A 26,740-nucleotide genomic window follows, 5' to 3' on the forward strand; every position below is an offset into this window, starting at 1 on the left:
GGGCTCTCCCTCCCATGGCCGGGCTCCTCCCGCCTGGTGCGCCTGGACCCCAGTGTGCAGAGCAAGCCCAGCGGACCCCGCCCCCAGCAGGGTGAGGGCTGAAGAGCCCCTGCCTGAGGACCCAGTGGTGGAAGCCAGGTTTTTTTTAATTGCAGACTCTTTTGGTTGAGATAGAATTCACCCACCAAAAAGTTCACCATTCGAGAGTGTACAATTCAGTGACTTTTAAGTACATTCACGGTGTTGTGCCATCATCACCTCTATGTGGTTCCATCACGTTTTCATCCCCCCAAGGGAAGCGCCAGCGCCATGAGCAGTCCCCCCACTCCCCCTCCACCAGCCCCTGGCACCCGCTCATCTGCTTTCTGTCTCTACAGACTTACCTATTCTGGACATTTCAGCTACATGGAACCAAATCATAGGTGGTTGTTTGTGTCTGGCTCCTTCACTTAGCACAATGTTCTCGAGGTCCATCCATGTTGTAGCAGGTACTTTATTCCTCTTGATGGCGGACTGATGTTCCATTGTATGGAGTGAGCACCTTGTGTTTCTGCATCCCTCCATCAATGGGCATTTGGGTTGTTTCCACCTGTGGCCGCTGTGGACGTGTGTGTGCAAGTCTTGGTAGACCTGCATTTGCACTTGTCCTGGGTCTGCTGGGAGCTCCGTGGTTAACCTTTGCAGGAGCCTCTTCCCTTTTTGCAGTTCTCCAATTCTCCCCATTAGTGAGTGTCCAGAATTTGTCTCCCTTTCAAAAGTATTTTTTAATTGAGATAAAATCCACATAACATAGACTGTACCATAATAGCCGTTTGAACCAAAGTGTACCATCCAGTGGTTTTTGATGCATTGCCCATCTTGTGCAACCGTCACCTATACCTCAGTCCAGAACATTTTCATCACCCCTGTACCCACTAAGCAGCCACTCCCCACTCTCCTCTCCCCCAGCCCTGGCATCCACCCATTTGCTTTCTGTTTCCATGCATCTGTCTGTTCTGGAAGTTTCATAGGAATGGAATCCTACAGGATATGGTCCTTGGTGTCTGTCTTCTGTGAGGCTCATTTTTAACCAACAGTCAGAGGTGATGAGAAGGAAGGTCCAGTGCAGTTTCTACCTCTTCCTGGCCCTTGGGTGCAGGAATGCATCCGTCGGGCTCTTTTATGGTCTGGGGCAAGTGATGGGGGGTGGCAGCCTCCTGCTAACAATTTGAACCACACCTTCTAGATCACTGCCAGCAGGTGAGAGAAGAAGGGAGACTGACAACATTTTAAGAGCAGGAATCTGAAAGCCCAGTGAAAACTCTCTGCTAACCTTAAGAAAACATAGGGATGGAGATGTCACGTTTTTATGGGAAGGTTGGATTTGTTGCATTTTCACATGAATTCAATTCCAGTGACATTGACCCCAAGCTGAGTCTCTTCCCAGGAGTGGGGGGCCGGTGGGGTTTCCAGGCCCATGTTGGGGTAACTGGCTCCTCTCCACAGGACTCTCCTCTCAAAGCCGTGCAGATGTTGTGGGTGAACTTGATCATGGACACGTTCGCCTCTCTGGCCCTGGCAACGGAGCCGCCCACTGAGTCACTGCTGCTGCGGAAGCCGTACGGCCGGGACAAGCCCCTGATCTCGCGGACCATGATGAAGAACATCCTGGGCCACGCCGTCTACCAGCTCACCATCATCTTCACGCTGCTGTTCGTCGGTAGGTTGGCCCAGGGCACCCTGTGCTGCGGCCAGCCCCGCAGGTCCTGGCCCTGTCCAGCAGTGGCAGGGACAGACGGACACCTGGGGACCCGATTTCCGGTGAGGACCCCTCGGCCCTCACCTCCCTGCCATCCTGGGAGTTTTGTTCTCTGTGTGGCATCGGCTCCTTTTAGGAGATTCCTTTATTAGGTGGGGGCGGGTTTGTCACTTTGTCTATGTGTGGCCTCTCTTCCTGACGTCTGGTGACCCTTGACCACGTGGTGGCTCAGCTCTCAGCACACGTTCCTGGGAGTTCAGTGCAGGGATGGCGCTGGCCAAGGGGCAGGAGTCACCACGTGAGGGCCCCCAAACGGCAGCACCTGGGGGTCCTCTCACGGGGCCTTCCTCTGCTATCTCGGGAGCAGAAGCTGGTCATGGCTGACCCGAGAGCCGTTCTTGAGGCAGGGCAGCGCAGAGGAGGGCCGGGCCTGCCCTGAGCCTTGCAGCTCCCGTTCCTTCCCCAGCTCGAGCCAGTGTGCAAATGGGTCTTAATATCTTCACCCCTGTCCTGGGGTTTCAGTGCCAGACCCCCCGGGTCGGGACCCGGCCTTGGCTCTGAGCTCCCGTTGCTTAGCCTGGGGGCTGGGGGACTCATGACTTCCACCCATGTCGCCCGGTGGTGACGCGCCCACCTGGGCCCGGCTCCCCTCATGCGGCCCTGGGCTTGCAGGGGAGCTCTTCTTCGACATTGACAGCGGGAGGAATGCGCCCCTGCACTCGCCGCCCTCCGAGCACTACACCATCATCTTCAACACCTTCGTCATGATGCAGCTCTTCAACGAGATCAACGCGCGCAAGATCCACGGCGAGCGCAACATCTTCCACGGCATCTTCGGCAACCCCATCTTCTGCACCATCGTGCTGGGCACCTTCGCCATCCAGGTAGGAGGGGTGGCTCCACTTTTGCAGGTCCCTCCGGGTCTGCCACTCTCATTTCTAGAACTCGATTCCTTGGCGGGAGGCCACCTTAACTCCAGGAGGCGCTGAGCGTTCAGAACTAGGGTGTATCGATAGAAAATGTGAGGTAGAGCGAGGCCGAGAGGCCAGGGTAGTTGGTTTCTCGCAGTTCTCAGAGGGGGGCCAGCCGTGCCACGGGGACCACCTGGGGAAGCGCCCGGGCTGGTGGGCAGGCAGAAGGAGAGTGGGGAGCCCGGAGCAGGTGAATGATTTCCGGGCTCTGGGGTGTGGGGCTGTCCACCTTGTGGTCTGGGACCCAGCCCTGGGTGACTGCAGAGGGGGACAGTGGCCTGGAGGGTGAGAGCCCAGGAACAGAGAGAGTTGGAGTGCGGGCTTGGGACCAGTTGGTCTGTAGTTGAAAAGCTCACCCCGGGAAGAGGACTCCTCCCATGGAGGGGCCATGAGGCTGCACGAGGCCGATCAGAGTGTCTGGCATATGCACGTTCAAGCATCACGTTCACAGAAGCCGGGAGCGTGGCTAACACGACCGAGCCACACCCGAAGGCTGGAAAAGGGACAGTCCGGGGCGCCTGGGTCAGTGGGCACCTTGCACCAAGCGAGGCCCCGTGCCCGTCCGGCACAGCACCCACGGCCTGTGGTCAGCCAGTCTGGGAAGCTTCTTTAGGCACTGGCTGAGGGGGGGATGAAGGGAAGGAGGCCAGAGAAAAGAAGGCTCCCAGGAACTGCCTGTCTACCTCAGTGAACCAACAACCCTTCTGAGTCCCTGAGCTGGGCTCACAGGACAGGGGGTGCCCCGAGGGCTAGAGGTGCTGGCTGGACCCACCTCCCGCCCACCCCTCCCCACAGATTGTCATCGTCCAGTTCGGCGGAAAGCCCTTCAGCTGCTCCCCGCTGTCTACGGAACAGTGGCTCTGGTGCCTGTTTGTTGGTGTTGGGGAGCTGGTCTGGGGACAGGTAAGTGTCTGCCTCAGTGGCTTTCCCAGCCCTGCCCCTTTCCCATTTGTCTGGGGAACTGTGGGCAGCCCAGGGTCCCCTAGCCTGCCTCTGGGACAGGCCATGACCTAGGTGCAAGGCCACAAGTGACAGCCTCAGCAGAGAGCATGCAAAGGGCCTTGGCTGGGATGTCACAGCCCCCAGCAAAACCACCCGCCACTCCCCTTTCCATGTTAGGAGCTGAAAATCGTGCCTTAGAATTGGGTGGCTTGGAAAATGCTCACATATTTGAAGCTACACAATACCTCTCTGAACCTTCCAGAGGGCAAAGAGAATGTCTCAAGGCCACCACATCAAAGTAACACAGACAGGGTGGCTTCAACGGCAGATGTCATTCTCTGGAGGCTAGATGTCCAAGATCATGCTTACATAGGGCAGGTCCAGGAGAGGCCGGGCACGAGCTCCCAGGTCCCCCGCCAGGGGAGTCGCATGGCAGTGCAGTTTCTCCCAGTGGTAATGTGTGATGACACGCACGGGTACCACCATCAGGGCAGCTCCCCTGAGTGGTGCGGTCCGGGGACTTGAGTGGAGTCGGTCCTGGAGGCCTGGGGGGCCCATGTGACTTAGTTACTCAGTCTCCGCGCCCCGGAGGTCAAGCTGGTACATGCGACCCAGGGACGTGCCCCAAATCACCCCGGCAGTGTAGCCTGCCTGCCCTTGGCCCCAGGGAAACCAAGACCCTCTCATCAGGCAGGGGCCTAAAGGTCCCCTCCCGTGAGCCAGACCAGGGCCAGACCTCGGTCTGGTGAAGCGAGTCCCTTACATCCACGCTGTGCAGGAAGGTGGCATGAGCCGCTCCTCTGGGCGTCGATGGAGGAGGACCCACCGGCGCGCACACTGCTTTGGAGAGCGGGATTTGGCAGCAGGCAGAGGCGGCCCGGGGGCCGCCCGCAGGGAGGAAGCACTGAGGAAAGAGCTGCACACAGCGCCGGGGCCTGTGCAGGGGCGGGCGCGCACACCGGCCTGGGCCTGGGTCGGCGGGAGGTGGGCGGCCTGTGCCCCTTCCCGGCGCCAGCAGAGCTCCCACCTCTGATGGCCGCTTCTACCTGCTGTCCCTCACCTCTGGTGACCCAGGTCATCGCCACCATCCCCACCAGCCAGCTCAAGTGCCTGAAGGAAGCGGGACACGGGCCCGGGAAGGACGAGGTGACTGACGAGGAGCTGGCTGAGGGCGAGGAAGAGATCGACCACGCCGAGCGGGAGCTCCGCAGAGGCCAGATCCTCTGGTTCCGGGGCCTCAACCGGATCCAGACGCAGGTAAGCCGCCGGGCTGCTCGGCCACTCTGGCTCTCCCGCCTCGCGAGGGGGGCAAGCAAGCCAGAGGCAGAGAATGGGCGAGATGAGCCTGAGACCAACAGGGAAGCCCTTGGGTCTTGCCGCCATGATCACAAGGGCAGTTGCTGGATGTGCCGGCTGACAGTACGTCACCGAGATGGCCTCTCCCTGACGCCTCGCTCAGAGCCCAGGTGGCCCTGCCCGCTAGTGGGCACGGGTGTCAGCTAACGGTGTGTGCTGTGACCCAGAGCTGTATCTCAGGGAGATGGGGGCACGGGCCACCCACGGTTTGAATAGCTGCTGGGACTTGTTTTCTTTGCTGGGAGCTGCCCCAGGTCATGGGGAAGGGACCTTCTCGGGATGAGGCAGATGCCCATTTCAAATAGCCTTTGGTGAGCTCACCATTCATTGGGTTATATTGTGAATTCTATGGAAAGACTTCATTTGGGAAGTGAACTCTGGTCACCAAGTTGGTCCGTTCTGTTCATCCCAATCTCCAAATATCAGTGCTGGTCAAGGTCAAGGCCGTCAGTGGCTGTCCTCTATAAAGTCAGACAGCCACGACGACTGCCCAGCTGTGGGCACTTGCAAAGGCTTCGTGAGAGTCTGCCAGAGCCCCCCTCGCTTCCTGCCCCCAACTCTTCCCGGTCAGCCTTCTTGCCAGAATGTTCCATACTTGCTGTCTCTCTGTGTCCTTCCCTGGCGCTCACTGTGACTTCATCATGGCCTAACATCAGCCCTCAACACCCCAGAGGCAGTTCTCACCAAGGTCTGTGAGACGTCCTCCTGGCTCCCGAGCTGGGCCGTCCCTCCATCCCTCCTGCTTGGAGACTGTTTCCCGGCGCCCTTCCGGAAGTGCGGTCCGCCCTGCTCTCCTGGCAGCTTGCTGTCCCCTCTCCATCTTCCTTGCCTGTCACTCCCACCTCCCACTGAGACCGTGGTCTGCCCTGTCACCTGGCTGTGACCCTTGCTGCTGGAAGTCCCGCAGCCCCGGGGCACTGGTCTCTTCTTGCCAGTTCCCCGCGGCCTGGCCCTCCCCGCACAGCCTCCAGATGGCGACCAGGCGCCCCTCACGCACCACCTCCTCCTCTGCCTCACAGCACCCACCCCGGGCTCAGGTCAGCCCAGACCCAGGCCCCACCTCCCCAAGCCCACCTCCTCCCACCCCCCAGCTCCTGATGCATGGCTCCGTCACGTCTACTGCCCAAGCCAGAGCCCCGGAGCTGTCCCAGACCCTCTTCCCGTCTCCCCACACACCTGGTACATTGGCATGGCCCTTCGAACGCGCATGCCCGGTCCAGCCACCTCCGGCCCCACCCCCAACACCTTCCTGGCCCAGCCGCCCGCGTCTCCGCCTGGACCGAGGCTCCCTGTGCCCACCCTGGACCCCTGCAGCCTATTTGCAACATAGCCAGCGTGTGACACCCATCACTCCCTGCTCCTCCCGGGCCTTTCTCCATGCTCTGTCCTGGACCCCCAGCCCCACTGCCCCGACCCAGCTCCAATTGCTCTTGCCCCAGAGACCCACCGGAAGGAAGAACACCACCAGGCACCTGCTTAGGCAACTTCCCGTGTGGGCCCGTTGGCCTGGGCCAGGACTTGAGACCACAGCTCTCCCCAGTGTCCACCTCCAGCCTGTCACAGATCACCATGGGCTCATCCCAAAGAATCTTCCATGCCAGGTGCCCAAAGCGCCCTCCCAGTGCATGCGGCTCACCAGCTGCTCCCGCACAGCCCCTGGGGGCCTAGTCTCTGGACGCCCCTCTCCTCCCCAGGCGCCAGCCTCGGCTCCCCGGCCAGAAGCTCTCAGCCTCCCGTCTGCCTCTTGGCATCACCCCACGTGCCCTGCGCCCCCGGAACCCCTGCTGCCTTCCCAGACTCCCACTCTGCTCGCCCGTGTTGCCGTGCCTCCACGCTGGCCACTGTCTGGGCCCCAGGCCTCCCCAGCTCCCACCGTGTCCCCTGGGGCCCCTCCTCACCCCACGGCGGCCCCGTGAAGCCTTCTGAGAGTGCACGCCCTCCCGCCACCGTGGCACACGCACTCGGGGAGCTCTTTCTCACACGGCCGGCCGGCTGTGCTCCCAGCCCAAGGCGCTGGCATCAGTGAGGAGCAGGGTACCCCGGGGAACTTTCCAAAGCTGCAGAGTCCCAGGCCACCAGAGCCTGCGATCCTGTAGGGCTGGGTGAGGTGGCACCAACGAGCTCCATGTTAAGGAGCTCCCTGGGGTCCCAAGGGGCTTCTCCGGGCCTCTGGCTCACCCCTCCTGGCGTCACAAGCGCCTTGGCCAGCGTGGTGGGGGAAGGATGTCTTGGGCCCGGCCAGAACACTGAGCTCCCAGTAGAACGGGAGGAGCCTTTGTCGCCAGCTGTCCAGGTTTTCCCCGTGGCCTCCTGGCTGCTCAACTGTGCGCCCCCTCCCACCCATCCTGGCCCCGACGGGCTCTGGTGTGTCGTGCTGGGCGGGTTCTGCGGCAGAGCCTATTTGCCTCCATCCATGAGCCAAAGTCAATGTTAGCTTTTCTAGCAGCCAAGACCACGGCCCTGCCCCAATCCTAGGTGTCCGGGAAGAGGTCCCTGGCGCCCCAGCCACCTGTGCATCTGTGTCTTCTCACTGCCTGCGGGCTCTTGGACCTGACCCTGCCGCTCCGTTGGTAGAGTGGGTCCCCTCAGTCAGAGCCTTGCAGTTCCGGGCTGGTCAGGCCCCTGCTTTCCACACGGGGAAATGGGGCCCAGAGAGAAGGGACTTGCCCAAGATCACCCAAGTCTCCTTCCCCCATCCCTTAGCCCTGTCCTCTCCATGGAGCCGCTCATTCCTCCCCTTGACTTTGTCACATCAAATCCACCACACTTCTCAAGAATGCCGAACCAACCAGTTGCTTTAGTTCACTTTTTAAGAGCGTTTGTTCATTTTGATTCAAAATAACTGCTTGAAAAGCAGAAGTAAAGCCTAGGAGAAATAAAGCCCCTCAAGCTGTATACACCCCATGCCAAGAGAAACATTCTCTAGGCAGCCAGCCCTAGATTTCCAACTTTTGCAAAACACAAAATTGCTCCCCAGATTTCGGAGACCAGCACAACTTTTTATGTTGCTAGGTGAAGGCATTTCCTAAGCTGCTGCCTGCTCTTGCATCATTCCATGCGCATAGAAACGCACCAGCCAGGCAGGGTGTCATTCCAGAATAAGAGTCCTCCAAATGCAGGACGTGGAGCTTTTTGAAGTGCTCACTACTGGTCTATTTCGCATTCCATTCTAAACCAAAGAGAAGCTTCAGCAGTGCCTGGGCCTTGTTCCTGGCCCAGTGTGGGGGGCTTTGGGGTAGGGGTGGGGCGGAGGCATAATTCTGTGGTATTTTGACTGATACCATCATCACATCGGGACACCATTCGGAGAGGCCCAATCAGAGGCAGGAAGGGCATTTTTCCCTTCCCTTGTCGCCTTTGCCACAGTAAGAGTCCCCTCTTGAGACGGTCCCCTGTCTCCGTAGCCTTAGAAACATCTCAATCTAGGGAGGAGATGCCCCCCACAAAGAGACAGCGACATCATGGCATGGGTCATCTTCCTTCAATGTGTTGGGACACTCGGCACTGTGCCAGTTCCCGTGGACACTCAGTATGCCTTACTTCTGCTGGGCAGAAGGGGGCTCAGCGGTGCATACACAACAATTAGTCTGTCTGGCAGCACGTCCAAGGGTTGAAATGACAGCCGTCTTCACTTTGGTTGGGATGGGGCGAGTCTGAGCACTCAAGCTGCCTTCTTCCAAGAGCCCGGCCCCATGTCAGACACACCACGGGACCTGGCGGCTACCATGTAGCCCCTTGGGGGCTGGGGGGTGGGGGCCGTGTCCTTAGGCCCAGAGCAGGCGGCCAGGGTGCTCTGGGCTCCGGAAATGCATACTTGCTCTGCTGCTCACGTCATCCAGTGAACTATGTGGCACTTTCTAGAAGTCAGATCCACCTTCTAAGGCCAAAGATTCCACACACACTCCCCACTAAGAGGGCACTCTCTAAGAAGCGGCCCAAAGTGCGCCACAGCGGGCTGGCCTCCCAGAATCTAGACACACGGTCTTCTGATGGGGGCACATTCACAGTGGCCACCCAGCCACCGTTCCTTGGGACCCCTCGCCTGGGTTTGCTCCACCCCCAGGCCCCCCTGCCAGCCAAAGGCGGGGTCGGGAAATCCAAAGATACTGCATCTCCGGCAAGTTCACCCCCATGGCTCTCATTTCCTGAAGGCTCCTAGGAAGCTTGAAGGGTGGGGGACAAAGCAAAAGCCATCTTTGCTCCCCGGACCCAGGCTCTCCACTCTCCCTCCTGCCCTGCCTGTGGCTCTGCGGGAAGGCATTCTGATGAGACAAAGCAGGGGCTTTGGGGAAACCCCTCCCCCTCTTTCCAAATCCATTCTTACACTGAGACTTCCCACGGAGTACCCCTCAGTCACCTGGATGAGCCGCAGAAGGAGAGTGACGGCCCTGCTTATGGCAATATAAACAAAGGACGGGCCAGGGAAGGGTATTTATTGATGAGTGGCTTGCAGTGAACACATCGTGAATGCAAATGGCTCTTTCTAAAGTGTTTGCGGTGTGCCCGATCCATCATCAATCCCCACGCGCCAGGTCTTCTGAGCGCTAAGCATTTGCTCAGCAAAGCCTCTCTTGGTGGATGACGCAGAGGCCAGACTCGGCCTCGGCCACGGCCCCGGCAGAAGCACCGAGGCGACCTCGATGAGGCTTTGCTGTCACGATATGCAGCCAGTGTGGCCCCTGTCCCCACCCAGCCCCACCCCCATGCGGTCGCAGGGACTACAGTGCAAGCCAACCTTTATCTCATTTTCTCTCCCACAGATGGAGGTAGTGAGTACCTTCAAGAGAAGCGGTTCATTTCAGGGTGCTGTGCGCCGGCGGTCCTCGGTCCTCAGCCAGCTCCATGACGTAACCAATCTTTCTACCCCTACTCACGTAATTCTCTCTGCTGCCAATCCCACCAGCGCCGCTGGGAGTGAGTCTTGAGTCCCCTTTTCTCTCATAAATGGCATCTCTGGGGGAGGAAAAAGCCTCCCGCCTCTTCCTTCTCTTTTTTTCCAGTCTTGCATCCTCCGCTCACCGAGGCTTTTCCGTTCTTTCTTTATCGCCCTGTTCAGTCCTTCCCGCCCAGACGGTGTGTCTCTCCAAAGCCATATCCTCTTATGAAATGTACTGAATCCATGGCACTGCTGGACCTTCCGTTCTTTTCTTTGGTTTTTGGGTTTTGTTTAGTGCTCCTTCTGTCGCTGGTTTTCTTTTCTTGAACTTGTCTGCCTTTGCTGATGGTTCTTCATGAACTTGGGCCGCTTCTGGTGGTGTCTGGAGTCAGTCAGGTTGGGGCCTCGGTCAGGGTCCCGCGGGGCAGCTCCAGGGAGGCGCGCAGGCTCAGGGCCGCCCTGCAGGACTGAAAGGAGAGGCGAGCGCCTTTGCAGCATCATTCGCAGTGGAAGAACCCAGCCCGCCCACTTGGGACTAAAGCAGCAGCTTCCAGAACTCTCCTTGAGGTGGTTTCCAAAGGCAGTACCCCTGAGCCACTGGGCGTTAGAGGTGTCCCCAGGAGCCCTCCTCATGCCTCAAGCCCGCCCTCGGCCACGTTTCCTTTGGTTCCCAAAGCATCTTCGCTCTTTCCAAGCAGGCCTCAGGATTGGAAGGTCTTAACCTGATCTGGCCCATACTCTGTCTCCTCCTTCCTTCGAGAAGCTGGGAGAAATTGATTCCTTTTTATACGTCCCTCTGAAAAGTTCCCGCCATGTCTGTCACATTTTAGAAGGAACCCAGGGGCTGTCCTAAAGAGGTAGAAAGTTCCATATTTGCTCACATTTCTTTACAAAGACAAAGGGAAAGCCACTAGACCATTGAGCCCACCACCCCACGGTCCCCCCAGGGAGAGACAACGCAAGGAACAGTGTGGGCCCCCCACTGCCCCCCAGGGCCACCGGCTTCTCACAGCAAACTCGAGATTTCAAAAGCCAAACAGTAAACCTTCAAGTATGAGCCCAGAGCCCCTGCCAGGACGGTTCACTGCTACCTGTTTCCTTTCCTTCCAGTGGGACCCGGCAACTCTCACCTCCGTGAACACATCACTTCCCCATGGACGGGAGTTGTTAACTCTGCTTTTTTCCCACACCAGACTCTGGGATTTTCTTTTTGCTTGATTTCTTCTCTTTTCCTTTTTTCTTTTGTCTTGTGTTCTCTTTTTTGTTTTTCTTTTCTTCTTCTTTTTTTTTTTTTTTTTTAGGAACTGGTAAGAGGTCCCCAGTGGAGGGCGTCCCTCCTCTTGCTTAAGCTGTCGTTTCAGGCCACTCTGCCCTTTACGGAAGGGCTGTGGGCTGCACTGGTCCCCACTGGGGCCACCTTGTCCCCTTTGGAAACAGCACGCACGTGAACACACAAACACACACACACACACACACACACACACACACACAAGCGTGTTCCCCATCCCACAGGCCACACACATGTCCAGCTCCCTTGAATGTTCACTGAGCCACCCGCCCCGGGGCCACAGACACTGGCTGACGGCCGTCACGGGTGAGCTGGAAAGCTTGTCCCACGGGGTACTTGGCACCACTCCACCTGGGGAAGCCGGCAGGAGGCTCGGCCAGGGCCCGCTGAGCCGCAGCTGCCCTCCCCTGCCGCTTCCTTCACGTGTTCCTTTGCCATCTCTCTCTGTGCCTCCTCTCTGTCTGTCTGTCCATCCGCCTGTCTGTCGACTTGGGGGAAGGCAGCCCGCCCCTCCTCTGCTCGCCCCTAGGCCTTCCCCACACTCCTGCTGAGGCCGCGCTCTCTTGGCTCCTCTGGGTGCCTCAGGCGTCCCCCCTGGGGGCAGCCTCTTTCTCCTCTCTCTTCCTCGGCCCCTAGTACCTTCCTTCTTTCTGCAGCCACCTGTCCTGTCCCCCTTCCCACTGCTGGGAGCCCAGCAGTGTGGGGTAGGAGCCGCTCCAGGGGGGCCTAAGTAGCCCATGGCCAGAAGAAGGGTGACTGTCCCTTCCACACCACGTGCCACTGGGAGATGAGCGCCTTCCGCTTGAGGAGGGTCCCGACGTCCTGCCTCACAAGGGGCTGAGCCACTGCCCCTCAGACAGGACCCCGCTGTGGAGGACAAGGTGACACCAGGGGACGCTCCTGATTCCAGAAGCTGCCAACCGAGACCACTTCCTGCCACCATCACCGGTTCCCAGTCCAAGCTTCGAAGACCCCGAGAAGTCACCAAGCCTGGCACCCACATCGTACAAATCAGAGGAAGGCCTGGCAGAGTGGAGGACAGCCCTAGGCCTTCAGTCTCTCTCTCGGAACTCACCAGAAGAAAGGCAGGGTGCAGTGGTCACGGGGCACAAGGTTTCCTCAGGAAAACCCAGCTCTTTCAAGAAGGCTTCTGTCCTCCTTGCCTACCACCTGGCCAGGCCGCACCTCATCCTGAGCGCCGCGGCCACTCTCGGCCCAACATCACTTCCAATGAGAACCTCAGGCTGTGTAGGTGGAGGGCCTGGTTGCGGGTGTGGACAAGGAGGCTGAAGGCCAGAGTGATAGGTGACATTGCTCATCCATTGCAGGCCCTGGCAGGTAACACCAATGCAAGAAGTGGCCAGAGTCCGAGGGGAGGAGAGCCCCTCAGAGGAGTGATGGGGGGAGGCTAGAGGTGCAATGATCCTCGGGGCTCAGCGTGCCCACTTTCACAGCCATGCACACTTCCTAGTTGACCTCTGACCACCCCCCCCCAGGCTTCCCATGCCCACATGTGCACACGGGTCTTTGCTGCTTCTGGATTCGGGAGTCTCAACGCGGTCTCCACTCCCCTGGCCACACGTGATGACCTCCCGGCTCCAGAATGGCCTTGGCTGCCTCCCCCCTGCTCACTCAGCCGTCTCTCCTGCCTGACTTAGTGGCCGCCCCACCACAGCCATTTCATGGGACCTCAGCCATGCATGGCCTTGAGGCCACCCACCTGAGTGGCTTAGGAAAGAACATTCTTTACTAACCACCATCAGTCTTTTGGAAACGAAGGGGGTGTGGAATCCTATCCCCTGTTAGTGTGTCAGTCACCCTCATTCCTGCCCCAATCACACTCTCACACAGTAATTCTTCAGGAAGCTCAGCCTCATTCCCCAGCTGGCTGTCAGGATCCCCAAGGTAGGCAGACAGGAGGTGTCTATTCACTCAGGTTTACTAATGAGCAGCAAGCCCAGGCCGCCAGATGGCTGCCCCCAGGTGCGAGGGCGGCCACACAGACACCCCGAGGCCCTCCCCAGCCACATATCCACAGCCTGTTCCCTAGCTCTCCTGCGGCAACACTGGGCCTCTGTACTCACACGATTACTGTCACAGGGGCAGGTGGCGAGTTTAGTCAGATGTGGCCATACCAGAAACAGATCATGGCAGTTGCTTTATTTTAATTGGCTTTTGCCAACTTGGCAAAGCCCAGCCCGATGAGACCCCGGGGCTTCCGTGGACACACCCTTCTGGAGCCTGGGGAGACATGCCCCTCACGCACTCCCAGAGCAGTAGTTAAGCCAGCCCCACTGAGGAAGGAGCCCTGCAAAGTGAAAGCTGTCTTGTTTGCTGGAGTATGCTTCCTTCTCAGGAAATCCATCGATTTTGAGGCCAGTCTGCCCACGTGGGTTTCTGGGAATAGTATATTGGCATTTTTGGTCAGCTCTTCGACAGTGTGCACGCTGTCTCCACACTAGGAACAGTATCAGCCCTGCCCGAGCCTTCCTGCAGGCAGGGACCCTACCACAGGGAAGAACCTTCCAGGCAATTCCTAAAGCACATGCCAGCTCGCAGCCTAAGGCAGACCCTGGAAGCCCTGCTCCAGAGCCCTCCCCTGTACACACTTCCAGGCCGACCCCTGGGGCTGGGAGCCAGGGCCCAGGAAGCTCAGGAGACTTATTTGAGGCCCTGCAGCTGGAGACAGCCAGGATGAGAGGCAAGGCCGAGCCCCTGCAAAACCCAGGACTCTCCATGCCTGGGTCAGTTCCGTGTGACATCTCGTTGACGCCGGCCACTGAGTCTGGCCTGTCCCTGTCCTGGGCACACATGCATGCCCACAGAATGGGAGGTAATCTTCACAAAACTCACAAGCCACCAGCATTTTCGGCTTGCCAACACACATAAAGCCGTGTCTTTGGTTTGGGATTCGATCCCTCAGTGAAGGCCAACTCTGGAGTCTGGATTTTCACGTCTCCTAACTCCGTGGTGAGGAAACGGAGCCTTCCCCCTTGCTACCCCTTTGATTGTGGGTCCATCACCGCACACCTCTCTGTGTTGCTCTCAAGTCATGATTCACCCTCACGCCTACAGGGAGGGTTTGGGAGCCTAAAGTTCATGGAGGCACCATCTCTCCCTGGCTGCTGTGTTTGGAATTTGCTCTAAATCCAAAGCCCTGATGCCAGGGAAGCTGCCAGGTTCCTTCCTCCCACAGAAGGTTCTGGATAGTGGTTGGTACGGAAGGATAGGGCAGGAGTTGGATGGAAGAATTCTGAGTTCTGTGAGCTTCACAGTGAGACAGAAGGGAGGATGTGGAGGGTGACGACCCCCCAGGGCCTGCTTCTCCCACAGTACGAAGGTGTCAGACCCAGTTTCTGTTGTGGCCATTGTCATTGTTGTTCGGGAGCCTTTGCTTTTATTTTTCTCTCCTTTTCTTTTCCTTTAATGGGGTGGGTGTTCCTTCATCCTTCGCTTTCCTCCCTGCTTTCACGTCCCTTCTCCGCCTCCACCACCACCTACAATGCAAACGCAAGCGATTAAAGTTCAAAACAAAAGCGGGGTACATCCACTTTCAGCCGTGACCTTCACCCCTTCTGCTTGCACCCCGACTCTTCATCAGTAGCATGGCCCCATGGCAGAGTCTGACACAAGCATCCCTTCTCCGTGTGGCCTGCGGGTCTGGAGCAGCAGGTGGCGCATCCCCGCTAATGCAGCTCACGGTGAGGGGAAGACAGGCCAGGGCTCACGTGCGGGGGCGAGGGCCGGGCAGCAAACAACAGAGAAGTAAGCTTGCGCTGAGTGCAGGTGGTCGCCAGCCTCAGAGGGAAAGGAAGCAGACCGAGAGAAACATTAGCGGCACGATTTTGGATAAAGGTTGTCCGGGACAGCCTCTCAGAGGATGATCCGCAAGCTGAGTTCCGAATAAGGAGACAAGGCCGACATGGGATGATCTGGCGGAAGAAGAGTGTAGGCACAGGACAGGGCAGGGGTGATGGCCCTGGGGGACACTCAAGCTTGCTGCTCCGAGCAACGTGGGCGGAGAGCGCTGGTCGGGGGAGCTATGGTGGGAGACACGTGCCAGGCTGTGTGGGCCCCCTACTCCCAGCACCTGTCCACTGAGCCCCTGCTGCATGCGGATGCTGTGCTGGGTGCTGGGGACGTCAGGGGCCTCATGTTCCAGTGACAGGAGACAGAGGAGAGAATAATGGGATGTGTGGGGTGTTTGAAGGTGAACCGTGCTGGGGAGAGAAGGAGGCAGAAGAGGTGCCGGGTTGCTGAGGGAGATGAGTGGATTGCGGCTGTAAATGGAAAGAGCTGAGGGGGAGCCATGAGGCTCACTGGGGGAGAGCCTTCCTGACAGAGGGAACAGCCAGTGCAAAGGTCCTGAGGCAGGAGTGTCGTGCTTGAGGAAGAGCAGGGAGGCTGGAGAGGGTAAAGGAGAAAGAGGAAGAGAATGGCCCGAGGCAGGCCCTGGTAGGACTTTTCCTTTGAGGGAGACACAGCCACTGAAGTGTTCAGACCAGTGGAAGGCGCGACACGCTCTGACTTCCGTTTGAAAAGATTGCTCAGGCTGCCATGCTGAGAAGAGACTGTGGACGTCAAGGGTGGCAACAGGGAGACAAGGGAGGAGACGTGGGGGGTGGGAGGTAAAGTTGAAGAAGCAGGCAGAGCCCCGAGTCTGGACATTGAGGTGGGAGCTCCTTAGCAGACAGATGGCTAGAAGCGCCCAGGAAATGCACGGATGTGGATGGAGAAAAGGCCCAGACGACCCTGGGGCCCTCGGCCACGATAGGGGATAGACAGCAGCAGGAGGAAGAGCTGGAGGCCAGTGTCCAGCCTGGAAGCAGGGCTGCGGTGCGGGCAGCACGGGGCACCCAACCGGCGAGGTCCCTGGGGAGTGGGGGCGGAAGAGAACAGGGCCAAACGAAGCTGGGCCCCTGCGTACCAACAGCTGGAGGGGCCGCAGCCCCGAGAGAGGGGCAAAGAGTAACCTAGACGAGGGGGAGGGAGATGGCAGGGGAAGCAGGGCGCGGTGTCAGAGACCAGGCGGTGGGGCGCGACAGGCCTCACCCGGAAAGGGGTGGGAAGCCGTGGGACAGCCCCCAGCCCCAGCCAGACCTGCTCCTCTTTGGCTGTAATCGAGAAGTCCTCTTTACTGGCCAGTGCTTTTCACGTTTTTCTTTACCTTTACATTCTCTTGCAGTAACCTGGACTTGGGGGTGTCCCACACTGCGCAGACCAGTGTGAGCGCCACCAGTCAGGACCCAGAGCAGCTTCAGCAGCTGCTGGGATGTTTGGAGTCTGTGCCTGCTACACAGCGAGGGCAGGGCCTGACTCAGCGGCCAGAGAGATGGGTGGGACCAGAGACCCCAGGGACGGCAGCCACACAGGCTGAAGCCCAGAAAAGATCCAGGGACCAGGCAGGGGGCGTCTCTGCGCTCAGGGCTTGCAGGTCCCTGGCAGACACAGCCGCAGCACTGGAGGCGGGGAGGGCTCCACCCTGGAGAGGTTCGGGAAAGAGGGGCCACAAGACACGCTGATGTACGGCACTGGGTCTGATGCCTCCAAGTTTCAGCCAGAGCCCGGCACCAGGATGCGAAGACTAGGCGAGGGGCAGGGTCGGCGGGGGCCAAGGCTGAGGGTCCTCCTGGACCTCCTTCAGTTCGAGAGGCCCGTTAGCCATCGACGGGAGGTGCAGGAGCAGCGCATGCCGGGAAGGGCGGCCCCGGCTGCAGATGCAGGTGGAGGCGGTGCAGGGGGCATTGATGGCGTCGAGGTGGGCTGTGGGCTGTGGGCGGCACTCACAGCCTTGAGGGCAGTGACATCCCTTTGGTCGTCCTAGAGATGGACAGGTGGCCTGAGGACCCTGCCCTGGCCCCTGGGACAGTCCCAGGCCAGGAGAGGAGCTTCAGGAGGCAGTAAGGGTCACGCACTAGGGAGGGTGCTGGACCCACCCAGCTGTGACCAGGCTTTCGCAGGGACGCACTGAACTCCATCGTGGGGATGTCCTCAGACTCCCAGGTGCGAGCTCAGGCCTCCAGGGCAGCCCTCTCTTAGAAACGTTTCCCAGTTCCCACCAAACCCGTGTCCCGGGCATTGACTGTGCCCTTCAGCGTGGAGTGGCCTGAAAACGCCCCATCATAAGACCAATCCCAAGCCATGTGTTAAGAGCCCAAGATTTGCATGCAGGGAAATGGAAGCTGGAGGGAAGCTGACTCACCGTCAGCTGTGAGACACTCAGGATGACTCAAGCCAACGGCGCACGTTTGAGTGGGCAGCCCTGGCACCTTCTGTTGGTGATTGAGCGGCTGCTCTGTACCAGGCTCTGGCGACAGGCAGCAAGCAAGGCTAGTGAGGGGTATCAAAGTGAGTCTTTGATTACACCCGGGAGGAGGGCCCTGAAGGAGCCTTCCAGGCCAGAGCAGCAGAAGCTGGGGAGGGAAGAGCCGGCCACCCTCTGGGGGAGCTGAGGATGAGTTTGAGCAGGGGCCTGGCCTGATCACATGACCCAGGTCCAAGTGAGGGGAAAGGATGCAGCCAGGGGCACCGGATCACTGCTGGCAAACTTACCACAAAGGCCTCCAGGGTCAAGGGCGGCAGCACGCCGCTTGCTCCCATTTCCGTGGCTTGCGGGGGCGGCTGGCAGCCGGGGTAGACCCTCCACCACCACACAGCCATAGCCAGTGTCCCAGTGGCTCTCCCACAGTCCTGGCACCAGAAAAGGCCCAAATCATGAGGCCACATCTGCCATGGCTACAAAAAGTGAATTGTTTCTTTCCATTAAAAATGTCAAATGATTGTCAATTTCTGTGTCACCCCGATCTCAGAAGCCAGTCTGGGGAATGAAGGGGCCGACAGCAAATGATGGCCATCTACGATCTGGAAGATGTGGCTTCACCAAATTCAGAGAAAATCCTAACTGGATTTAAGATATGGAATCAGAAAATTCCAATTTTATGGAGCCCTTTGGCTCATTTGTTTTTGCACTTGATTGTGAGGTTCTCCTGGTTTAAACTGACCTAGGAGCACTGAGCTTGGCTGAGCAAGGCTGACCCCGGGATCCAGACACTGGAGGGTTGAAAGGGATCCATGGTCTAAACCAGGGGGCAGCAATGAACATTGGACATGTCCTTCAGAGGACACGGCATGGTCATGTACCCAATAAGACTTTACCTACAAAACCAGGTTGTGGGCCAGAGTTAGCTCTTGGGCCACAGTTTGCCAACACCTTGTCTAAACCAAGAAAACCCAACCCTAGAACCTTGGACCTGGAAATGGCTTTAGAACTCACTTTGTGTCCACCCACTCACATAGGGAGGCTCTGGCCTCCCCATCTCAGCACAGGGCCAGCTGGCTAGTGCGGGGCCCAGCTGAAGGCCTCCCATCGATTCTGCCTTCTAGAAACATGAGGGAGCCCAGGCTGGGGGCCCAAGGAAGGAGCAGAGAGAGGCAGCAAACCCAATGAGACTTGAGCACATGTGGAGGTGAAGGCAGGGCAGCCAGCGGAGGCCAAGGGGCTAGTTCTGAGAGCAGGGTCCTGCAGGAGGTGCGGAGGTCAGGGATGCCTGAGCTCAGCTGGGGCCTCGGTAGCTGGGGAGCAGGGCATTGTGGGAAGCTCTTCCCCAGGGGGCACTTGTGCTGATCTGAGGTCTGCAGATGCCAGTGGGGCAGCCAGGGAACAAGATGTAGAAAATGTGAGTGGGGGAAGAATATGGCCCCCAACCAAATTCCAGGGACTGAAAGAAGTTGTGTGGCTTGGAGAGTGAAAAGGAGGAGGGTGAGAAAGGCTGGAGGGGCGGGTATCAGCAGACTACAAAGGGCCTCTGATGGCAGGAGATGCAGGATGGAAGGGTCTGAGAAGGGAAATGACGACCTGGTCAAACGCATCCAGCTGGTGGATCAGGGCATCCGAGCAGGACAGGCTTGGTCGGTGTAAATTAAAAATGGGGCCATTTTCCATCTTGGATGCCTCCAGATGGGGGACTGTCAGACTCTTGGGCCTGGAGCTCTGATGAGGGGCCTGGGCCGCAGTCCCTGGTTATAGCCAGATGAGCCCAGAGCCGTGGCCAGGCGAGGAGGTGAGCCTGGGGGTATGGTCAGGGAGGAGGAGGGACAGGGACAGTCCAGGGCTTTGGGCACTCTGGGACAGAGTAACGAGCAGTGGAGGAGATGGAGACAGAGAAACCGGTGAGGTAGGAGGAGGGCCAGACAGGGGCAGTGTCAGGGGAGCCAGGAGAAGTTCCCAGAAAGAGGGGCAGCCGGCCCCTGGGGGATCAAATAAGATGGAGACACAGAAGGGCCGTTGGGCTTAGCAGCACGGAGAGTGATGGGCAGATGTGTCTGGGCATGGCCAGCACGGGCTGCTGCCACAGGAGCTGGGGGACAGAGGAGAGGACGCTGAGAAGCCAGGGAGGGGGACCAACTCGAGAAAGGCCTGCAGTGTGCCCATAGGCTGGGGACTTTCTCTTGCCAGAAAGTTCCTCGGACTCTCTGGGAAGAGAAAGTGGAGAGCCCGCTGTCCAGCACTACCCCTTTGCCCAGTCATCTTTCTGGGCTCCCACATTGGAATCCCCCCCAGTGCAGGGGAAGGGGTGGGAGGGAGCAGCCAGGAGTCCCGTGAATCCATCGCTCTTGAGTTCCAGAATATCTGCCCAGGTCAGCCTAGAGAAAGCCACTGCCATTTGTCCTGCATGTGCATCAGGTGACGGGAGGGAGACCGCAGCAGGGCAGAGGGCTCCGACTGTTCCGCTCCAAAAGACAAAAGTTTGTCATGCACTGACCCCTGCCATGGATGTGGGCGGAACTCACCAGCACCAGCCAGCCACTGATGGTCTCCTTCCTTCTTCCCTCCTCCCCCTCCTCCTCCTCCCCGTCCCTCCCCCTCCCCCTCCAGATCCGGGTGGTGAAAGCATTCCGTAGCTCCCTCTACGAAGGCCTGGAGAAACCGGAATCCAAGACCTCCATCCATAATTTCATGGCGACGCCCGAGTTCCTGATCAATGACTACACCCACAACATCCCACTCATCGACGACACGGACGTGGACGAGAACGAGGAGCGCCTGCGGGCCCCGCCCCCGCCCTCCCCCAACCAGAACAACAACGCCATCGACAGCGGCGTCTACCTGACCACGCGCGGCACCACGCCAGCTACCTCGTCAGTGCTTTCCTCCGGACCCGGGAGCCCGCTCCACAGCGTGGAGACGTCCCTCTAAGCAGAACTGCTCTTGGCACGGCGCGCGCACTCCCCGCACACACACGCACCCGGGCGGGCCGGTGGAGGGCACCGGCCACGAGGAGGGCCCGCCAGGCGGCTGAAGATGCTCTAAGGCACCTGCCAGAAGCCAATCCATTCTAGGCTTCTTACTCAGGAGGACCAGGAGGGGGAGGAGGAGGAAGGAGAGACCGGAGAGCAAGAACCGTTGTGTTCCCCCCTTTTTCTATGGAAGCTTTTTTAAACGAACACTGTAATTCCACCAGATGTTCCCTGTTTGGGCTGTGCAGCGGGGCAGAGGGCTGGTTTCGGTTTATTGCGAGCTTCGTGGCACCTGCTGCAGAGCAATTGGATCAACAGGTAAAACAGGCGAGCGCCGCTCTGCAGGAAGGATGCTCCCGCCCAGATGGTCCACCGGCCCAGCACCCCCTCCCCAGGACGCGTGCAGTCAGTCTGTGTGTGCATGTGTGCGTAGCCACGTGTGTGCGCGTATAGACGTGTACGTGCACACAGGACCAGATGCATATCTAAAGAATAAGGAACTACTTAACGGCATGATATTTCCATTTCTCTTATCGGGTGTTTTCATTTTGAAATTTCATTATTTATGGCGGCAGGGTTTTTTTCAGGGAACTAGACTGCAAGAATATCCTTTTGGTTGCTTGGGACCCCCTTCCCCCGCACTGCTCCCCTCCCCCAGTCCGCTCCATCCTCCGTCCTCCCAGCACAGTTCCTGGGAAGGCAGGCGCGAGGCCGGAGCAATTACAGTTGGAACAGTTGGAACATTTGCACTTTGAGACCCCTGCCTATAGAGAAAAAAACACCATGCGATGGAATTTTTATTTAAAAGGAAAATACCAAAGTATTGATGAGAATGATTCCCTCCAGTAGGCCGAAGGGGGAGTTTTGCTTTCGGTTTCCTTTGGTTCCAACTCCAATTCCAAGCCCTGAATTCTGGCCAGTGGGTGGACTTTCTTTGTCAGAGCCCCAACTTCAAGAGCGTGAAGCCAGGCCGCCTGCCATGCCTGACCTCCTGGGATGATCCAGAATCCCCAGAGCAGCCCCAGGAGAGCCAGGTCCACGGGTGGAGGTGGGGAAGAATGCAGAGAGTCAGAAAGAAAGCAGAGACAGAGGCTCCATCCAAACCCAGGAGGAGCCGACTCGGCCACAACGCAGACCCCAGCCCCCTTGACGCTTCCACCTGGACTCCCACTTTGCTTTGGCAAATGCCAAGAAGTTGTCACTGAGACGCCCATAAAGCGACTGGGAAAGGTTCTCAGTCACCATCCGCCAAAGCACAAAGCACTCTTCGGATCCTGGTGTTCTTGTTCAAGGATAACTGTGACCCACGAGGGCATGGGTCTGGGCCTGCAGCCACCTATGGCGACCTCGGGGATGCCAAGCCCCTGGGAGCCATGGTACCTCGCCTCTGTTGCTGTAATGGCGAGTGCGGAATGCTGAGGAGGTCAGCTCTGCCACGTCATCGGCTGAGCACCTGGTCTGCAGGTGGGGAGAGCTGGGCCTGGGCTCCCCAGACGGTTCCCTCGGGAGCCTCTCCTGGCAGTGTGGGCACGCAGCATGCCAAGCCTCAGTTTTCCTCAAATGCGTGATAACCAGGGTGGGAAATGCAGAAGAAGCAGGGGTTCTTTTACCTTCAGAATTCTTCTGTCTCACATTTTGCAGGGAGGAGGCTGGGGTCCGACCGCAGCTAGTACAGGTGCCTGTCGCTCAGGCCTGGGGCTGAGCCGCGGGGGGACAGCTGGGAGCTGAGGGGTGGAGAGACACGCTCAGCAGTTGAGCAGCAGCTGGACCAGTGGCAAGGCTGGTTCGCCCATCCCATGCCCATCCCGCAGCCCCTGGCCAGGGCTTGCCTTGCCTCCACTTGTGTCTGTGTGCATCCGGGCAGGCGGCGTCCCAAGCGTGCTCGGTCCCCACTGTTAACATTAATGCCATGTCACCCCCGTGCAGGAGTAGTCAAATCTCGGGCAAAGGAATTTCGGTTAGAAAAGCAAATCCCACTTAAAATGCCAGCTACCGATAACTTAAAGCCATCCCTTTCTTCCAAAGGGCACATTGAGAATGTTACCCATTTGTAAATTGTTCCCTAATGTCCTTGTTTAAACAACAACAAACAGGGCAACTCAATTTGTTGAGGGTCTGTGTGTTCTTAAACAAGAACTAAAATTGGAAATGTTTAAATTGAAGAATATACACTGAGTAATGCTATGCTCACGGGCTTCTTTTCATCCTCTGTTGTAGACGCAAAGCCTTGCTGCTGCTGTCCAAAGTTGCCTCCTGTACACGGCGATTGTTTAGTCCCTAGGTTGCCTTTCCATGGGGTGTGGGGTGCAGATCACTGCTCTCATTTCTGTGCGTCTTCAGGCTGGGGGCCCTATCTCGTTGGGAAGCCCCTCTCTCTAAAGCATTATCTTATATGGAATGGCTTGGTCAACTGTGTTCAGTTATTAAATCTGTTTTACATTTTTATCTGCCTGTTATAAAGATGAACAAAAATATCTTAATGAGGAAGACCACAGATGCATAATAATTTAAAGTCTGTAGTTGAATTTCCTAATTTAAAGAATAGACCAAAATTTCTGTGTATTGAAAAAAAAAAATGAAAGGCTCCCACAATCTCAGTTTGGGTAACGTGTGTGATTTATTATTTGGTGAATTCTCCTCCGGACCTAAAGAGAAGCGCCTTCCTCCCTTCACCTAGCTGGGGGGAGTCCCGGGAGCAGCGGGGTTCCCCTGGGGTTGTGGCCACCTTGCCAGTCCTAATGGAAGGAGGAGAGGGCTCGACCACCCTGTGGGGTCAGGTTCGCATGGTGGTCCTCAAACTGTCTTGACCTGGAAGGGCCTGACCTGAATCTCCAGAGTGGCATCCTCAGAGGAGGGTGGGAGCGGGGAACACCACCCAAATGCCGGAACCCTGGCACGCATGCAGACAGCTTCGTTTTTTATTGTGGAAAAGTACAGATAACATCGTTTACCACGTTAACCATTTTTCAGCGCCCAGTTGGGCGGCATTAAGTACATTCAGGTTGGTGTGCAGCCATCCCCACCATCCATCTCTAGAACTGTCCATCTTCCCCAAGGGAAACTCTGTCCCCGTTAGACACTAGCCCCCCTCCCCCTCCCCCAGCCCGTCCTCCCTCCCCCTCCCCCAGCCCGTCCTCCCTCCCCCTCCCCCAGCCCGTGACCCCTAACCCTCCCCCAGCCCGTGCCCCCTACCCCTCCCCCAGCCCGTGCCCTCCCTACCCCTCCCCCAGCCCATGGCTCCCCTACCCCTCCCCCAGCCCGTCCTCCCCCAGCCCGTGCCCCCCCATCCTACTTTCCGTCTCTAGGAATCTGACGACTCTAAGCGGCTCATACAAGTGGAGTCATACAGTATCCGTCCTTTGTGCCTGGCTGATTTCCCTGACCGTGATGCCTTGTAGGTCCAGCCATGTTGTAGCAGGTGTGAGAACGACCTTCCTTTTTAAGGCTGAATAACATTCCACTGATTGGATGGACCACATCTTGTTTGTCCATTCATCCTTCAATGAACACTTGGGTGGTTTCCACATTTTGGCTATTGTGAATCACGCAGTTGTGAACACGGGTGTACAAATACCTATTTGAGCCCCTGCGTTCACTTCTTTTGGGTAGATACCTGGAAGTGGAATTGCTGGACCCTATGGTAATCTTCTGTTTAATTTTTGGAGGGACGGCCAGACTGTTTTCCACGGCACCAGCAGCGTTTTCTATTCCCCCCCAGCAGTGCACAAGGGTTCCAATCACAGATTTCCTCTTTAAACCAAAGCCATGGAAAGAAAGCCCATTATTGCACTCCTTCACTTGCTCCGAGCGTCACTGCCCCATTCATTCCTTCGCTCACTAGGCGTCTTCGAACACCTGTGCTGGGGACAGCCGTGCCGCACCAGTAGAGCCACAAAGGCAGCTCTGGCCCAAGATTTGCAAATGACTCCCGCGGCAGTGGTGCCAAAATTTCCTGCGTCCTGTTTTCTCATATTTCTATTCCCCCACTCTGCATGTCACCCTTGTAGACTTGGCAGTGCCAGAGAAAGCATTTTCCAGGGAAGCTGCCAAGAAACGAGCAAAATGGCTTCTAAGTTCCCTCCCAACCACCAGAGTCCATACTTCCAAAAAAGGCCAGAGACAAATGGCAGAAAACAGCAGGCAAACAAATAGCAGGGAGCTCTTACTTCACTGATGCACAAGGCCATCTCGAATCATAAAGCTAAGTAAGTCTAGGTTGGGCCAAATGCCATATCAAGACAGCTGCACCTTCTGGAGAGATCTCATTCATTTATGTCTGAATTCTCTTTTTCATGGACTTCCACTATCAAATATGACCCAGGTTCCCATGGGAAGAAACTGGTACTTAGCCAAATGCCTTGGGGCAAGGAAGGTACTATAACACCCATCCCTTCACGAAGCCGGACGCCATCTTTACCAGCTGGCAGCCTGGGAATGAGGGTGGGTGCCGTGAGTCGGGGGTGGGGGGGGCGGGGAAGGCCCATGTGTGAGTTTCCTAGGCTGCTATAACAAAGTACCACAAACCGGGAGATGGGGGGCGCTAAAGCACAGGCATTTCTTCTCTCCCAGTTCTGGAGATCAGAAGTCTGAAATCAAGGTGTGGCAGGGCCACGTACCCTCTGCAGCCTCTGGGGGAAGATTCTAGCTTTTTCCAGCTTCTGGCATCACTGGCAGCCCTTGGCTTGTAGACACATCACTCTAGTCTCTGCCTCCGTCGTCACAGGGCCTTGTCCCTGTGGGTCTGTGTCTTCACCTGGTATTCTCCCTCTGCACAGGCCTATCTCTGTGTCTCTCTCCTCTTCTTATAGACACCAGGCATATTGGACTAGGGTCACCCTACTCCTGTAGAATCGCATCTTACCTTAACAACACCGCAAAGACTATTTCCAAATAAGGTCCCATCCACAGGTTCCGGGGCTTAGGACGTGAACATGTCTTTGGGGGACACCACTCCCCATCCCAGCTGGAAAAGAAGAGATGGGCCGAGTCCCACATAGAACCTGCTTTGCCCCCTCCTTCCTCTGGCTTGACAGGTCCTGGAATAAAAAGGTCCTGGAAGCTTCAGGTTCTAGAAAATCTTATCTCAATGTCTCCTTTTTGAACCTAAAATAAAGGAGATGGAAGGTTGTATATCTTTAATCCATACTATCTTTTACAAAAGCCTCAGTAATAGGAAGCCAAAGCAAACAAAAGAAAACCACCCTGCACCAGGTTTTAATTCATATTCTATGGCTGAACTGTCCTTACAAAGCACAGCTGGCCGTGTCACGTATTCCTCGAAAGTGTCACATACGTCCCAATACCTATCCTTATCTCTGTTCCAATGACAGCACACACTGAAGGTGGGGCTCACAGCCTTAGCGGCATCAGGAAGACACACAGACGACCCCTTAGTGACAAGCACTGAGTTGACAGGCCCAGAGGCCAGCACACAAAGCCAGCAAGTCCCCAGGGTAGTGTGACAGGCACACACATGGGTTGAGGGATTTAAAATAGCAGTCTGCAATCACGGTCTGAAATTGTTTGGTCCAACCTGCTCGATTTACATAGTGGGAAACTGAGTCCCATTGAGAGAAAGGAACTTGCCTGATACCTGGTAATCGTGAGAGGAAACTTAGGGCCACAGAACCTCCAGAGAGGCTGCTGTTAGCCCCACAACCCAGAGCTCGCCCGGTTCAGCACAGTGGCTCTCGGCTGGGGTGGGGACACCAAGGGCAGTGCTAGGCCACATGGGGCAGGCAAGGCCGGGGGTGGGGCGTGGAGCTGGGCCCAGCCTGTGGGGAGGAAGGGGGTGATGGAGGCAAGGTGCTTTTTCAAAAGCACGAGGCAGAAAGGACTGGCAAGAGAGCCGAAGCCGCCCTCAGAGGCCTGCCAGGCCCCTCACCCTCCACTGTCCACGCTCAGAGCCCCAGCCCTGAGCTTTGGCACAGACTCTGTCATCAAAGGGTGCCCAGTTGAGCTGGAAAGGACACAGTGGAAAAGGGGACATTTACTCATATCCTTCACCCCGAAGACAAATAACACAATCACTTCGCAAACTCAAGCAAGCCCTACTGCCTGACTTGTCACCCATGAGTGACCCCTCCCTGTGCCCCTCACCCAGTGGACCCTGGGCGTGCCAACCAGCCCCCATACCTGTGGGTGACAGAGGCATGGTGGCCAGTGGCCAGAGCCTGCGCTGCCCTGGTGACAACCTCGCAAATGTGGTGAAGTGCCTGGGACAGTCCCCCAGCGCCCATGCCATCATGTGTTGAAGGATGGTCCTACCAGCATGCATCGAGCCCAACGGGGGTTCCCAGGGAGAACCGCCCAGGCTGGCCTCTTTCCCCCAG

General features: G+C 57.6%; 1 protein-coding gene across 10 annotated transcripts in view; it reads left to right on the top strand.

Moving 5' to 3' along the window:
- Window positions 1–22,988, top strand: part of ATP2B3 (ATPase plasma membrane Ca2+ transporting 3) — a 44,234-nt gene extending 21,246 nt beyond the window's left edge. For 2 of the 10 annotated variants that reach the window (XM_057538779.1, XM_057538781.1), the window contains 6 exons: window positions 1,486–1,699; window positions 2,411–2,622; window positions 3,505–3,612; window positions 4,726–4,908; window positions 9,768–9,881; window positions 20,047–22,988. In XM_057538779.1, coding sequence (XP_057394762.1) covers window positions 1,486–1,699; window positions 2,411–2,622; window positions 3,505–3,612; window positions 4,726–4,908; window positions 9,768–9,881; window positions 20,047–20,367 — 1,152 coding nt within the window. In that variant the 3' untranslated portion in view covers window positions 20,368–22,988. Of the gene's footprint in view, window positions 1–1,485; window positions 1,700–2,410; window positions 2,623–3,504; window positions 3,613–4,725; window positions 4,909–9,767; window positions 9,922–20,046 lie in introns of all 10 variants that reach the window. The other 8 variants (XM_057538787.1, XM_057538788.1, XM_057538783.1 and 5 more) reach the window with 6 other exon arrangements.
- The last annotated feature ends 3,752 nt before the right edge of the window (window positions 22,989–26,740 follow it).

The sequence above is a fragment of the Balaenoptera acutorostrata genome, chromosome X, assembly GCF_949987535.1.
Source record: "Balaenoptera acutorostrata chromosome X, mBalAcu1.1, whole genome shotgun sequence".
Classification (NCBI taxonomy): domain Eukaryota; kingdom Metazoa; phylum Chordata; class Mammalia; order Artiodactyla; family Balaenopteridae; genus Balaenoptera; species Balaenoptera acutorostrata.